Source organism: Kryptolebias marmoratus, linkage group LG20 (assembly GCF_001649575.2).
Source record: "Kryptolebias marmoratus isolate JLee-2015 linkage group LG20, ASM164957v2, whole genome shotgun sequence".
Lineage (NCBI taxonomy): Eukaryota > Metazoa > Chordata > Actinopteri > Cyprinodontiformes > Rivulidae > Kryptolebias > Kryptolebias marmoratus.
Genome location: NC_051449.1, coordinates 13,618,708 through 13,635,193, shown reverse-complemented (window position 1 = coordinate 13,635,193; position 16,486 = coordinate 13,618,708). Strand labels below are relative to the sequence as shown.

The window sequence follows — 16,486 nt, the reverse complement described above, 5'->3', positions numbered from 1 at the left end:
GTTGCTTTGATTTGACGCAGTAACGTGTGCGGCTGTTCGGGGGGGAGGAGGTAAACAAGATGGCGACAACCTGAGAGGCAGGAGTAGCACGAAGAGTGAGGGAAAAATTGCTGGCATTGTGTTAGACTCGACAGAAACGTTTGTTTCTTTGAGGACGGTCACACGAAGTCCAAATAAACCCAACGGGAAGGCATTAATTCGGATAAAGGTGAGAGGAGCGACTTAGCTTGCTAACTTGCTAGTAGCAATTTACATTGGAATCTGCCTGAGCGTCTTGCTAACCATCGGTTAGCTTGCATTAGCGGGATTAATCTGGCGTGTTTCGGGGCGCGTTGGATGTGAAAGCTGAGGCTGATTTTGCTGTCAGGTGAGCGTAACGCAGCGTAGTCTGAGAACAATGGGCGTCACTTCGCATGCCGTGAAGCATGCTGCTTCACCTGCACATCATGAAATGAAGTTAGCTAAGATGTTAGCTACAGTTGTGTGACGACGTTGCGCTTGTCCGCCCCCCCCCCCCTCAGCACTGCTCACCGCCAGCTTTCGCTGAAAGCAAACACACCGCTGAGTCTTCAGAGTTGAAACTTTTCCTAATTGTTCAAAATGTGCGTTTCGAGGAGCAGCTCGTATTTGAAAGCTAATTCATTCAATCAATCAATCTTCCGACAGAAACTTAGCGGCTAGCCTTCTGGTTTACACGGCATTTGTCCAGGTGTTTACTAAAGCGTATTAAGTTAGTTTTTTATGCTTAATGAGGGGAAAGTGAAAACCTAGCTTTGTAAAGATTTCGAGTTTGTTGTCCAACTTTGAGCTCTTGTTAAAGCGGATTTCTTGGAGCTGTAACTCCTAAACCCTTTCCCAAGATGTGAATACCACCAAATTTAAAGCTCCCAGCCCTTATTTATTATGTAACAACTTAAATATGTTGGGATCGCCTCCTAAGATATAAAACCATAAATTTCCATATATTTTCAGACCTAACCGTTTGCCATTGTAAAGCTTAACTTAACCTTACCATCTGACCCATTTGTTGACCCAAGTTGCTTTTTGTTCTCATTTGTTGTGTGTACAAATGTAGAGGGTCATCTCTTTGTGTCCGATCACACAGCAAGGAGAAAACTCGGAGGTTAAATGGTGAAGTGTTTGTGTGTGGAAAGGTTTTTATTTTTATTATTTTAGCTACAATGGTAATAGTTTGATTCAGATATGAGAGAGAACCGACAGTGAAATCTTTTAACGATGTTCCCATTCCTCAGGCTCCAAGCTGTAAAAACGGTGCGGTGACATGGAGGACACCTGAGGACGGTTCAACACTTTGGGTGCTTCGGTCGACCTCCTGGAGCCCGACTGACACCAGATATTGGATTGATCCTGCTGCATGTTTCGGTTGTTGTACTACGCTTGGATCCAGTCCAGCTTTACACACTTATGTGTCCTATGGAAAGTATGCCACCCAGCCAGGACCTTTGACCGAAATGCAGTGCTGCAAGGCCTTAAAGCAAGACTGGTTTCATTTACCTAAAGTTGTATGGTATTAAAATTATAAACAGGCAAAACAAGACTGACACAAAGGAGAATAGCATTGTAGAATCATAATTTTTTAAAGTTTCTGTTTGACTTAGCTCATAATGCACAGTAAAAAGCACTAAATCAACACTCGAGCCAACAGGTTCTGCACCTCTTTTAGTTCCGCTTGTTCAAAAAGAGCCCTAATGTTTACAGGTTTCACGTCGATCACCCACCTCTTTCGTCAACCCTCAGGCTTCGTTTCTTCCTCTCCTATTCTCAGTATTTTCTGGAAACACTCAGATCAGTGCTGAAAGGGTAACAGTGGTTTACACCCCACTCACCGGTCATAGCCAGTTTTTTTTAAACCTTTTTCTTGCACACGAGGCTTAAGCAGTGGTTGTAGGAACTACCAGTCATGAGTGCCGGGGAGCTGCATCATCTTGATTACCTAAATGAAAACGAACTTATGGAGATGGATACTTTTATTCACCGCATTGACTCTACGGAGGTGATCTACCAACCACGGAGGAAGAGGGCAAAGCTGATAGGAAAGTACCTGATGGGGGATCTGCTAGGGGAAGGATCTTATGGCAAAGTGAAAGAAATGCTGGACTCTGAAACACTTTGTCGCAGGGCCGTCAAGATACTGAAGAAGAAGAAGCTTAGAAGGATTCCCAACGGAGAGGCCAATGTGAAAAAGTAAGTTTTGTATCTTTGTTTGAATTGTTTACAGTCTGAAGTTTAGGTTGGTATTTCTTACTTTTGAGATTGAAACAGTTGAGTCTAATTTGAGTCAGCACTGAAAATTCACAGACTACTCCACACTTAGTTTCAATAGAATAAAATACTTTCAGTAATGTTTACTTGAATCTTTTTTTCCACATTTTAAAATTTGTTCCAGGGTTTTTTCCATTATGGCAACAAAGCAAACACCTGAAACCAAAAAGTATTCTTCTCACCTCTAACTATCCCTAATGATGACATAAATTTACTCGTAATGTGCTTTAAGTTCTGTATGGCGTGGCTGTACTGAATTGAGCAGGAAAGGTTTGAGCAATGAAGCCACTAGACATAATTTCTGAGTGTTTATACATGAAATAAAATTACTTTGTTAACAAAATTGATTAAAATGAGAAGGAAAATAGCTAAATAATAGCTAAACTGTGTCACTCAGGATCTGATAAGAAAAACAATCCATCTTTGCTCCACGATTACATTTTTTAGCATCAGTTAATTCATAGCCACCTGGCTGATAACTCAGAATATATTAGTTTCCTGTTTGCTACGTTCTTTTCCTGCTTTTTCATTTTATGTAATGTGGCTGTCATGCATATCTGTCAGACCTTTTTTGTCCCTCGCTTCCTGATGAGCAAAATAAGTTTTAATCACCCTAGTGTTATTAAATACTATCCCGCCTTTCGCTGTGGGCCTGCGTTAATTATAGCCGTAGCTTTAGAAAACTGTCAGAATGAGTTCACTCAGAGGGAAAGGATCACTGCAAGATGCGTTTGTAGGCCACATTCGAAACAGCAGCAGAGGGATAATGAAAGGCTGTTTTTATTCACCACAAAGAATTGTCTTCAAGGTTGTTTTGGTATTGTGTGTTATGGGATTTCCTGACTCATACAGACTGAAATTTGCTATTTTAATATAGACGGGTTTAAGTAACCCCCTTCTTTTTAGCAGCTAAAATGACCTGGCAGCAGCCGTAGTGCTCCATTAGTATCTGTGCTGCATTAGTGGTGTGTTGTATTCAGAGCTCTTCTGAGAATACTTGCAGCTCAATCCACCATTTATAATAAAGTGCTGCAGGTCTCAAACTGTGCAATGGCTGTTTGTTTCCTTTTTAAAAGGAGGACTGAAAACGATGGCTTGAGAAGCAAATATACAGATCCACACGTCCACAGGCCCCTGTCCACATAAGCAGGACAGAAAAGAGAGCTGCACTGCAACCTGAATCTGTCTGCATTCACACTAAGCCGGGACAGGGTTTAGACTAGGAAAATACATGTTTTAGAAAAAGATTCTTCTTAAAGTAGGTATTCCTTTTTGCCTCTTTTAGGTTTATGCTGTATGTAATATTAGAACATATAAATATATACTTTTTATAATTGATAATTTATAAATAAACAGCTTTTTTAACATTTATACTTGTGCTTTGGTCGAAGTACAACAGGATTACAGGAATACAGCACTGTGCTCTGTACTCCTGTCTTTAAAGCTGTTTATGTTATTAGTTAGCTATTTAGTTAGGTGTGTAGTTGGAAACTTTGTGTGCTTGTATGCACACAATTTACTCTCAGTCACCCTTGAAGGACATTTTTAGCTTTATGAAAGGTTACATAAGACTTTAAGCATTTATAAAATTTAGGTAACTTTTATCATGATTTCCTCTTGGATATCTCAGGGTCATTTCACCAAATAAAGAAAACTCAATAAAATCCAGGCTATTTCAAAAATTCTTCTTGTGGTTGTTACCTGACAGACCTTGAACAGTTTTGCAGCAAGCCTGTAAAGGTGGATCTTTCACAAAATACTTCCAAGCCAGGCATGAGAAGTGTTTTTTGTCTCCCGTCTCTGTATGATTTGTGTAACAACTGAGGGGGCAGGGGGGCTGAAGTTGCTCCACCGCAGCTAAAGGAGGTAGTCAGAGAGCCGAATTGGTCAGTCTGTGTAAGGGTAAGCATCGCAGCTCGAGGGTGTGATGTTGTGATGACACACGGTCTGTGCGACCAGCCGGCCGTGGGATTTAGAATGCTATCGGAGAGATGTCCAACATGAATTTTAAGCGTAGCGCTCCAGATCAACACCGCAGACTTGTATTCTACGCGTCATATAGTTCCCCAACGCCGGAGCTATTATACATATACACTTCGCCAAGAAACCTGGCGATTGGTGTGTTTATGAATGACCAGAAGCAGCTTTAGAAAGAGCTACATTGCAGAAATGTTTTGTGAAAAGGCCTTGTGAGCACAGCGGCCCCAGCTTCTCCATTCAGAGGCTGCTTAGCATTCCTGTCAACCAAAACACTTCCTGCTTTTACGGTGTTGCTGTTGGAGTGGGCATGCCCAAGCTGGTATTGACTGTGCAATGCCACTTGTGTTGCTGTGGTAACGCCCCAGGAAAGCCTGCCTGGAATGACAGGAACGTACATGAACACACACTCGCCCCAGCGCAGCGTAGATTCGGGTTTTGGTCCGTTGTTTATGGTGCTGCTGCATTACAGCGGCTTCTGTATCGCTGAGTGTTGCAGTCCTCCCAGCTCTGCAGGCTGTAAGTGCACAAGGTCCTTCAGCGCAAGTTTGAACTCAGACTGCAGATGGACTGCAGCAGTCTGAGCCCTCGCTGTCAGCTCGGCCTCTGTTTTATGAGTTTGTGCTCCGGAGATGAGCTGCGGCCTGGATGCAGTGACACACGCAGTGCGATGAGTCATCTGTTCTTGTTTTGTTGGACAGTGGAGCTGTTTTTAAAGTTTTGAAATAAGACAAAAAAATACACACAACCACATTTTGATTACATTTCTTTCTTATATGCATGTAGAAGCAGCAACACTCTTATCAGTGCAGTGATGCTGCAGTAAATTATGGGTTTGTGTGAACGCAAGAGAAACATTAGGCCCAATATATCTATCTGTCAGCGGTGAGGTTGTGTTAAAGGAAAAGAGCTGACACAGCTCATCAACTGCACAGTGATAATTAGGCCCTGAAAAGCCCTCGTTGTTTTCTTATGTGAGGACAGCTGTTTCAGCCATGTTTGGGGCCTAAAGTTTTATTTTAGGCTCCGATACACCCCCTATTGCCCTGAGCTATAATTACTTGATGCAGTAAAACCTTTGTGGTCTGGAAAACAGAAAGAAAAATCGATTTTAAAAAGTGATAATTTTAAAATGTGCTTTTGCATTTAAAATATTTTTACATAGATTGCTAAATTAGTCCTGGTATTCATTTCTTTTCTACTAAATGCTATGATAATGTAGAGTTGAAAACAGAATTATGAGGTTGGCAAAAGCACGTTTCAAGGATATGTACCATCATACATCAGTCATCTTTGTGTTGAAAAGTGTGATTGTGTACACATGCACATATTTATTTGCAGAGTTTAAGTCGGTACATTACTGTATGTGTCCTCAAAAAGGCAGTTTTTTTCACAACATGTCATATTTCCCTAACAACTAGCATCAGCATACCAAATGTGCAGTGGTCATTTAAATCATAATTAGTAGGATTAATAAATAAAACATTTCAACATGTTTAAACTTATTTAACAGTTTAACTCTGCTTCTGTAATAGTTGTCATCTTAAGAAAAAAAACATCTCTCACTTCACCACAGTTTGTTAGAAGATCCTAGAGTTGCAGTGTTTGCATGTTGTTTAGTAGTAAAAGTTACTTCAAGCTGACATACCTCTAAAACGTGTAAAACTAAATAAAGAGCATTTAAAAATATTTATAAAGACTAAAGCAAGAGGGCAGCTCCTTGTCTGCAGGAAAAACAAGGTATATGATAAAACTATGACGGTGGAACATCTGAACAACACATTTATATTTGTGTGAATGTCTGATTTGTCACATTCATCTAAACGGCTGAACATTAATTCCCCTTTACTGTGTGCGTTTATGTTGACGTGACTGACTGTTGGCACCAGCATTAATAGGAGGTTTATGGCAACTTTGTTATAATGAATGAATTGTGCATACGTCGCTGGTTCGAACCTGCCCAAACCCTTCTCAAAATGTTGCAGATGATCACCTGGGGGGAAATTCAGTTGCTGTCGGGTTAATTGGAAGCTGTGTATGTATAAAAGGGGCTGTCAGATATGGCTGAGGGAGTTTTGCTTGTTATGCCATTTAGAGGGAAACTGGTTCAAATAAGGTCTCTGCTTCAAATCAGGCTTGGTTTTTTTGGGGTACAAGCTTCCTCCCATAACATTTATGTTGGTCTTGTGATGAGCTGTTCAGTTTCAAATAAAGTAGGTTTGGAAAATATATAAATACATGATGCATGAATAATCTAATGTCTTAAACAACCTTTATGAACCTATTTTTGCATTGATAAATGAGATATAGCTTCTGTTGTTCAGCCTTTTAATGTAGCTGTCTGATATTTATTGTATGATTGAAACTTTTGCACAAATAGCTGAAAACAAGCAGGTCTTATAAACAAAAAATTGCGTTGCTATTCATTCAACGTTAGTACCAGTGATCTTGTGTGGCAACGTTAAAGCAGCTGTAAGGCAAACAGTATTATGTGGTAATAAAAATGGGATTATGTCTCAGTACAAAGTAAAACAAAAGAAACTACCCCCTGTACTGACTCAAATCTCTTTGTGTGGATGTTTACAGTAATCTTTGTTGGGTTTATGGTTCATATACTTTACTGTTGCTTTTAGCATTTTCTCTTCCTGCTCTAAATGTGGGTTTTGTCCTGCTAGTAAATTAAACACCATTCTCTTTTATAGCAAAGTGACATTTCAGGTTATTTGTTTTTTTATGGTGAAACTTGTGTAATTAACCGGCTGCACTCATCCACAGAAGTTAAGTTTCAAGTTAAAAGTGAGACGAAATATCAAAATAGTTTCCTTATATTTGATTTTGTTATAGTTACTTAAAACAACTACTGCCAGCATTTCTTTCCTGCCAAACTAATGATTTCCAACAGTGATAAAACGTAGTACACCTGCACAATGCAGTGACTTTATTATGTCAGTGTGCTGATGTATGGGACCTGGACCTTAGCCTACATTCACACAGAAGTGAGCCACTGTTAATAATGTAGTACTTCTCGACGTCGTGCTTGATCTTTGTCTTTTATTCCCTGTTTCCTACTATAGGGAGATTCAGCTGCTAAGAAGACTCCAACACAAGAATGTGATTCAGTTAGTCGATGTGCTCTACAATGAAGAGAAGCAGAAAATATATCCTCAATCTTCAAAATATAGGTTTAATAATGAGATGTAGCTTAAATGTGACTGTTGTTATAGTGTTATTCTTTTGTATTTTAGTTTAACAGCTTCATTCTTAGTATAAATCAAATTCTCCTTGACTCCCAGCATACGTATATGGTGATGGAGTATTGTGTTTGTGGGATGCAAGAGATGTTGGATAGCGTTCCAGAGAAAAGGTTTCCAGTATTTCAAGCTCACGGGTAAGTCTCAGTAGAATTATTTTTATTTTTTTCACTCCCTCCTCCCCCTCTAGTCTGTCTTTCTCTGAGCCTCTCAGCTATATTTAGCCTGACCCTCTCTGCTTCTGCTGCTTCTTCAGGCCTAAGTTTAGATCTAAGTGTGCGGAGCCTATAGTGTTAAAAAAAAAAAACTGACTAGAGATTGTGTCAATATCTGGAAGCTGCCACCACTACTAGCTAATTCTTCATTCACTGCTAGGTAAGAAAAATAATAATACAAATGTGCATTTACTTCAGCAAATAATTAAGATTAACCCCTCCATAAAGTTGCTGCAGAAATGTTTCACAACTGAACAACAGAGGAGGTCGGTGGAACCGCCAAAGAACTGGGTTAAGAACGCTTTATTTCGAATCTGGATGGTTAATCTTTATCTTCATGAGGGAGAAAACATGTTTTGGTCTGAGGTAGGGTAGCAACGGGGCAGAAAATATTTGGTAAATTTCCAGAAACTTTCCATAAGAAGTTAAGCAGGAAAATCTTGGGAAAAATTCCAAATTTTAACTTTCTATGGGAATTTATAGGGATTAACTGGAAATTAGGGGCAATTTAAACAAAATATCATTCCCAAAACATATAAATATTTTGTTTATCTTCAGGAGATAATGTTGTCAGCAAATAATGACCCTCTCAAAGTTTATAAAAGTAACTAATTTAAAAACCTCACTGAGAGAATAATGGGTTTGAACACTTTTACAGCTCTTTTGTTTAAATCCTTTTCTTTCTTACACAACTGAACAAAAACAAAAAAAACAAAGTTTTTCTATATTTTTTGTTGTTGTTTTCACATTAAAACAAAATGACAATCAGTAAATTTCATTGAAATGTTTAAATTTAAAGTCCATAAAATGTCAAATTTTATTCACACAACTCTGAACAAAACTATGTAGATGTTATTTAATTGTTATTTTGGCTCTTTTGCAATTTTATTTACATGAAAGCAAAATAAATTTCATTCTGTTGCTTTTAACAACAAAACTGTTTACATGAGATTTGGTTTATATTTTTAGGATATGATACGGCAAAAAAATCAGTTTTACTCAAGATTATGCTGAAATATAGTTGGGTCCAGATGTTTCCTAAAATATATATTTGTGTTGTGATTTTTAGTTTTGGCGTGGCATTGTGCATCTGCTTTTCTTTTAACTGTGTCCATAAAATATTTAGATTTTTTTCCTCCTATTGCTTTTTTGCAGGTACTTTTGCCAACTTTTAGATGGCCTTGAATATTTGCACAGCCAGGGAATTGTTCACAAAGATATTAAACCAGGAAATCTGCTGCTGACCACAGATGGATCGCTCAAAATCTCCGACCTTGGAGTAGCAGAGGTAAACTCAGGACTGGTATCATGACCATATCAAACCTCTATTATTACTGCTAAAATACAGTTATAACCTCATCTTACTTTTAATATTCTGTACGCTTTATTTTCTTCTATTTGTATTTACAATTGTTTTGAATAGTGGCTTTCAGATTTAGCGTTAATGATGGTTTTACATATGCTTTGATTCTAAATTATCATTAGAATATTTTATGATTATTTGCAGAAACAAAAATACTATTTAAAGCTGTTAAAAGGGTTGTTCTCTTGTCAATGTTTGCAGGCCCTTCATCCGTTTGCAGAGGATGACACATGTCGCACCAGTCAGGGCTCGCCGGCCTTCCAGCCTCCAGAGATCGCCAACGGTCTGGACACCTTTTCAGGGTTTAAAGTGGACATTTGGTCTGCTGGGGTAACACTGTGAGTATCGCTCGCCGCCTTGGCGCAAGTCCTTACCTCCGATCTGACTTGAAGTTCCTGACCTTCTGCTTCTTTGCATTCAGATACAACATTACAACGAGTCTTTATCCGTTTGAGGGAGACAACATCTATAAGCTATTTGAGAACATTGGAAAAGGTGACTACACTATTCCCGAAGAATGCGGACCTCTCCTGTCGGACCTGCTGCAAGGTTAGTGTTGCTCTCTGCACAATCTCCTCTTCTCCTGAAGGCAGACTGAAAGAATGTTCACTAAAAGCAGCATAAAGACTCAAACCAGAGTAAATCTTATTTGTCTACCAATTCTTGAGAAGTGTGTTTTGGCACTGTTCTCTGCAGAGATGGCTCCATCTGGTGGTATTTCCCTTCTTTCTTTTTATTGTCTTGTGCTTATTAAGTTCATACTGTAAAGATGAAAACACTATGATTTTATTTTGTGAAATTATAACAATTTAAATATGCTGTTTCTTCCCAGCTCTCTGTGTTCACTCCTTTGACGCACATATACATTCATATTCACTGAGGCAGCACCTTCCCACAGAGATATGTGAACCTTTAATTCATGGTTTAATACATAAACTCTAAAACAATCAGTATTTTTTTATTTTTCTCTGCTTCGTTCTATGACTGGGCAGTTTTTTCTTTTCCTGAAAATTAGATCATATCTAGAAATAGTGACTGAATAATATATCTTTTTAGAAAATTTATTTTCCTCTTTAAGTTGTGGAGTTAAGTTTCCCGAATCGTAACGTAAATACTGAATTAATCATGTAACTTTTTATCTCTACAAGAAGAAATGTTTAATGCATAACCAGGTAATGTCATGCTCTAATTTCAAGATGGTATTAAAAAGGGTTTCCATCAACGTGTTCTCTAGATTACAGGGCACAGGTTCTGTTGTATTACTGAAAATGAAATATTAAAGGGCACAACCTGAAGATGAAATTGCCCAGGCATCAAGTAAATGTAATAAATCACCGTTTCTAAAAGTGGTGCTGCTCTGGGTGCATCCAGCAGGTGGCGCTCTGACACTAAAAGTCACTGCCATTTCTCAGCATGCTTCCTCCAAACTGCTGGTGTAGATTCTGTCATCCAGGCCATGGTAAATTCAAAAAACGAGCCTCCTTTGTTAGGAGAGTGAGAACAATTTGCAAGCAATCCAGCTTACATCACATCTCAGCTTTAAAAGCTCAACTCCACACTCTCTATTTCTGAATTGAGAAAGCTCCTCGGATGAGAAGCGAAACGTCTTCAGCTACAGAATAGAAGTCCAGTTGTTTTTGTTTTTTAACTTTTTTTGAATTCCTCCAAACTGTAGAAATCCCTTCAGCTGCTGACGTCATTTCATTGATCTAAAGCCAGCAACAGAATACTAAACACCTCATGCTGAAGCAGTTTTCTTACCAACATGAACGCTGCAGTTTTCCTGCTAAAAACTGAGAAGAATCAAGAATCTTTTCTTTTTCTTGCTGCAAAATAAAAGATTTGCTGTTTAAAATGAAATCCATCCGCCTGATTTAATCCCAAGAAGAATGTTGGGAAGATTAGGTTTGCAAATACTAACGTGAAACCCTTAATGAAGGCTGAACGCCAAAGAGGAACTCCAGCCTTTTATTCAGTTGTGCATTTTTCCCCCTTTTTGAACGGTCTTTGTCATAGTGATTTGAGTGGCTGACGGTAAACGGAAAGGGATACAAATTGCTGCTTTAAAACAACGCTGGGCTTCTGTCCCGCATTTTGAGTGTGTGACGTCCGTCTTTGATGACGCAGCACCTGAGAAACGGTCAGGCCATAATTGCATGGTCTAAAATAAGCCTGGCACCACAAAAGGTGTCCTTCAGCTGGCGCAGCACTACTATCAGCTCTTTGCTCTCTCCTTTCTGCTTAGTGGACGGCAATTACATTACTAGGACCGGCACCGCATCACTGCTGCCTTTTCACACCGACTTTCTGCTTCCTGTGCAAATCCAGCCCACGTTACTCTACAGACTCCTCAAACTACACAAGATCTTCTGATACTCTATTATGATTGATTTGCCATTTTACTGGCAGACGAGGGTTTGTCTGCCAGTAGCCGTCCTCACCTCAATGAGATTTCCCGCTGCTGTTTGATTAAATTTTAATGGAAATAGATGAGTAAATAAAAATGGATATGTGTGTGTTTCAGGAATGCTTGAGTACGACCCTTCAAAGAGGTTTTCCATACAAAACATAAGGCAACACAAGTGAGTGAACATCCGTCGCAGCGGATTTTCGAGATAGTTTGAAAAGTGGAAAGCTGCGCCGTCGTTCCCACGTCTCACTGATCTCTCTTGTTTCTAAACGTTGCTAGCTGGGTGCGAAAGAAACACCCTCCGTCTGAGCCCCCCGTACCCATCCCTGCCAGCGCAGAGAGCAGGGACCCGTGGCGGAGTATGACGGTGGTTCCCTACCTGGAAGATTTACACGGCTACACAGAAGACGACGACGACGAGCTCTACGATGGGGAGGACGAGATCATATACACTCAGGACTTCACGGTGCCAGGTGTGTCCATCGGACTTGGTGTGGTTTTCTGTCATGTTCAGAACTGTTTACAGCCAATGATCCCCAGAAAAGGTACCAGTTTTGTTTGATCGTAAGACTTGAATAGATTTCAAACTTTATTAAAAGAATAATATATATTAACCCTCAGCACAATTATTGGCAGATTGAAGCTCTTAGTTTTCACTGTACACACAACCTGGTTTATGAACTAAAAGTGGTGAGGAAAATTGGAAGGATTGTTCCCAAATTGAGTTCCCTGACTACATCTGAAAATGTGTTGTTACAAAACAGTCAAAAAGCTGAAGACGTGTTTTAACCACTGTGGCTCAGGTGATTAAAGCAGATCAGACATTTTGTTTGACCCGGAGGCTCCCTGTGAGACAGTAAAACTCAAGTGCTTCCTTTAAGATGGATTTCTTACTTGGGAAGTCTGAGGAACTTTACCAACTTTGACCTCAGTCCTTTCTTAGTTCCTTAATTAAAACCAAACAATTAAAATTATGAGTTTTATTACTATTTAAAATGTTGTATTGGCTCTGTCGGCAGCTCTAGTTTGACACAGGAGTTTAGAGAACTCCGGTCTGTCTGGGCTGTAAAAATGTTTTTATTGACTTGTTACCTAATTATTTAAAAATGCTGTCCTTCATCTAAAAATGTAACACAAGATTTTTCTTCTAAATTAAACATTACATTTCACTGCAGACATTTTGACTTTATTTTACAAATAGGGAATCTGTTCAAACCTGAGCTATGATTTCCTAAAGCCTGTGCTGTGAAAAGTTTCACCACTAAACAAAACTAGCAGATGAGCATCATTCAGACATTTGAAACGAGCTTCACTTTGTCAATTCAGTTTCAGAAAATCCTGAAAAGATTTTCTAGTTATTATCTGTGTGTGGAAACTCTCCCTCTGATGACAGATGTTTGGCTAAATTGAGACCAACTGGATCTTTTAATATTTGATTACACTTATCCCCCAACGCTGTTTTTTTATCATATTTCCCTCTTGAGTTCGAACCTTTTTATCCGTTGCTAAGCAACAGCCTGTAATAATAAATGCAGCAGTCAGCGTTGGGTGTCGAGAAATGGTGCCCCACATAAAAACCAAACGGAGCTGCAGAATGTGAATGAAGCGAACTAAAAATAGTCCAGTTGAAAGGGTTTTGGTTTGGGACTATGAATGGTTCACTCCCACACGCGCACGCACAAATCATTGTCCCTCATGGGAGGCTTCATATGAATGAAAGACGAGCTTGAATGGCGAATCAAAGAGCTGCCTGACCTGCTGTTTTTGTCTTAGCAGTGATTACATCTCTCTCCTTCTAATACTCACCTGAGAATTCGTCTTTGGTTCACAGACACAACATAATTGTCTCAGAGCCCCAACGAATGTGTTTATTTGACCTGATATAAGCAGCACCTCTGTGATGATTTCTGTGTATTGTAGCTCATCTTTTTGTTCAGAGTTTCCTCACTCTTTGCTCGAAAGCAACCATTATTGTTTGATTTTGAATCTGTTTCGTGTCTTTAGGGCAAGTGGCTGAAGAAGATCACGATCATGGGTGTGCGGATCCCAGTCTAGCTGTAGCCAAGCCAGTTTGTGTGAATGGGACAGAAGGAGGGTCTCTAAACAGCAAAACCAAAGCTGAACGCAGGTCCTCCTCCTCGTCCAACCCCTCACGTAAAGGAGTCTCCACAGCCAGCAAAATCCGCAAGCTCTCCACCTGCAAACAGCAATGACAGCCCTCAGCAACAACAACCCACCTGGTGAGTGTGAAGACGCTTCAAATGACGTTCAGGAATAACAGAAAATATTAGAAACGATTCGCTAAAACGTGGCTATAAATGGGGAGAGTGTACTAAAGATAAAGACATGGTGGAGGAGAACGAGGTGGAAATGAACAGAATCTGTGTTGATATTCAGCTCGCAGTGCTCTGACTCACCAGCACTTCCCAGGAAAACGCTGGAGTATTTCCACACTGTCACAAAAACTACCTCTGTACGGCCTGTCAGATCTCGGCTCAGTGGGTTGTCCTTTATCGTAATCAAGTGGGACAGAGATTTACAGCAAGCTTATAGAAAATTTGAACTGGTTGTCGTCTTTTTTTTTCTTTCTTTCTCCAGTCACCACCCACAGCCGCTCTTTCTGTCTCGCACACATCCACTCACGGTGCGAGCTTGTTTGGCATGGGTGCAGTGCAGATAGATGCAGTGTATTAATTTGTTCAGGCGATGACTCATCCTGGATGAGATAAAGTAGGTTGTGGGATGGTTGTCTCTTTCTCACCCTGTGGGTTGACTCTTTCCGTTTTAACACCGCAAATTAGAACTCGTCTTTGTAAAGCAAAAAGAAATAAAAATACTAATATTTTCCGTACAGACGTTTGTTATATTCTGTCTGTCTTTTACAGGTTTATCTGTCCTCGTCCTTCTGTATCAGGAGCCTGCTGACATTCATGCCCCCCCTGCACCTCCCTCCCCTGCAGTCTTTGATGAGCTGCAAGAGATCCAGAAGGAGGACAATATGAAATGTTCTTTTTTCCCCCTCTGAGACTGAGGCACTTGCTGTGAAGATGGTGTTGATTTTTTCCTCCAATATTTTGGCTCCTTTTCCACATTGTCTCACCCAGTTCAGCCCTCTGCTTATTTCCCTCCTCCCCGCGATCTGTTCTCCTCGCCAGAGGACCAAGTGTTGCACCCGGACATTTTAGACACCACCACCCTCTTTCTGCCCCCTCCACCCCACCTTCTGTTTCTCTGACCACCTTTTGTTTTTATTGAACCCTAATTGCAGTTTTTAATACACATTGTGATGTGTAAAAAGAAAAAAGATTAAAGTGGGAAACAAAAAACTAAACTTATGAATAATTCTATGTTTAAACCTATGATGTGGTTTTACCAGCAACCTAAAAACTGCATGCAGTAGAAAGCTGAAAGAAAGAGAATGGTGTTTGGTTTGGGAAGAGACTGTCAGACCGAAGCTCTGAAATCCACCGTAGCCTGTTGGGGATTTTTGATTTTTATTTAGGTTTTATTTTTCCAATGAATATATTTTTTTAAATTATTATTTATAATGAATGTGTCCCAAAGGGGCCGTTTTCTTGAATTTTCTTTTCTCTTTGAGTTTTAGTCGAGCATACTTTTAGTACGGCTCAGTTTTTAATGCCCGTTATTTTAGTTTTATTCTTTTACTTCACAAGGTTATGCGACTACGTCATCTCTTTCTGATGCTTGCCACCATTTTGTAGACTGTACCGCCGCCACTCCTGCGCAGGCAGTCAGTTCTGACAATTGCCCAATCTCCTTTTCTTTTTTTCATTTTTTTAAAGTAATGCTTTGTTGTGCCGATCACATCCGCGGCAGCCCTGCCCCGCTCTTACGCAGTCAGGCCCATCCTGAGCTCCTCACCGGGAATTGATCAGAGAGCAGGTGAGTCACAGCTGGGAGGGGAGGGGGAGGGAGCGGCGCTTCCCACGTCAGCAAGGTCAGCACAGAGACTCTGCGTCCAACGAGGAGACGGGAGCGCAGCACGGGGAGGATGGAGCGACGCCTCGTGTTAACAGGCTGAGGAACATTTCCGCACTATGATTAGTATGTGAGGACATGCTGCAGGTTTCCGTTGGGAAAGATTGCCCTGTTTTTGACAGTTTCATCCAGCGCATCAGCCTACATGAGTCACAAAAAAACAAAAAAAAAAAAAAATGAAGGTGGAGTTAGTTGTACCCTTTTTTGTTTTTCTTCCAGTACTTGCTGCAGTTGGTTTATCTGTCGAGGCTGTAGGCCGTCCGGATTTTCTGCACTACTTGTTTTACAATAAAGCAGATGGTGCAACATGAATGAGAACAAAGCCGTGGAGTCTGTCTGAAAGATGCACACAGCAGCTCACTGCGGTGGAGGATTTACTCCTTTCACGAGGAGGCATGCTGGGTTTCCCATCGCAGCTTCTCAGGTGATAACCATCTGACACTTCAAAAACCCCAAATAATACCAGAGTTGGAGTTGCAGCAGATCAACCTTCCTGAAGTCCCCGCTTCTCTCTGGGTGTAACATAAATGTAGAATTTCTAGTAATTTAGAAAGACATAGTTTAATTAGAATGGTTTAAATTTATTTTAAAGGGACAATAAGGAAAAAAATGAGCACTGAGGCATATTCATAGCACTCACCTAGATGTAAACTATAAAAATCATCTTTAAAGTTGTCAGAAGCTGCTCAGTTTGTGCATCACATCTTCTGATGTTTAGGTGTTTGGTTAAGAAGCAGCTTCTCTGTGTGTGAACACATGAATCGATTTATATCCTCAGTTTTACTCTCATGAAGACACCAGGAAGAGTTCATGAACTCGGGCCACTTATTAAGGTCACGGAGGAAGAAGTGAGGAAACATAAAGATGCCGTTAAAATCGCTTGAATAAAATCCAGTCTCTTTTTTGTGAAAGGTGAGGAACATTGTATTGTGTTTCTGGTAAAACATTTCACCAAAACGGAGAGGAAATCTAATTTCAAAACCAATTC

At 40.1% G+C, this 16,486-nt stretch overlaps 1 protein-coding gene across 1 annotated transcript; it reads left to right on the top strand.

Moving 5' to 3' along the window:
* Window positions 1–15,810, top strand: stk11 (serine/threonine kinase 11). The gene is made up of 11 exons (XM_017422319.3): window positions 1–208; window positions 1,254–2,205; window positions 7,335–7,418; window positions 7,559–7,648; window positions 8,882–9,014; window positions 9,291–9,427; window positions 9,511–9,638; window positions 11,614–11,671; window positions 11,779–11,972; window positions 13,504–13,739; window positions 14,385–15,810. The coding sequence occupies exons 2-10, from the start codon at window positions 1,922–1,924 to the stop codon at window positions 13,710–13,712; spliced, it is 1,317 nt and encodes a 438-aa protein (XP_017277808.1). The 5' UTR covers window positions 1–208; window positions 1,254–1,921; the 3' UTR covers window positions 13,713–13,739; window positions 14,385–15,810.
* The last annotated feature ends 676 nt before the right edge of the window (window positions 15,811–16,486 follow it).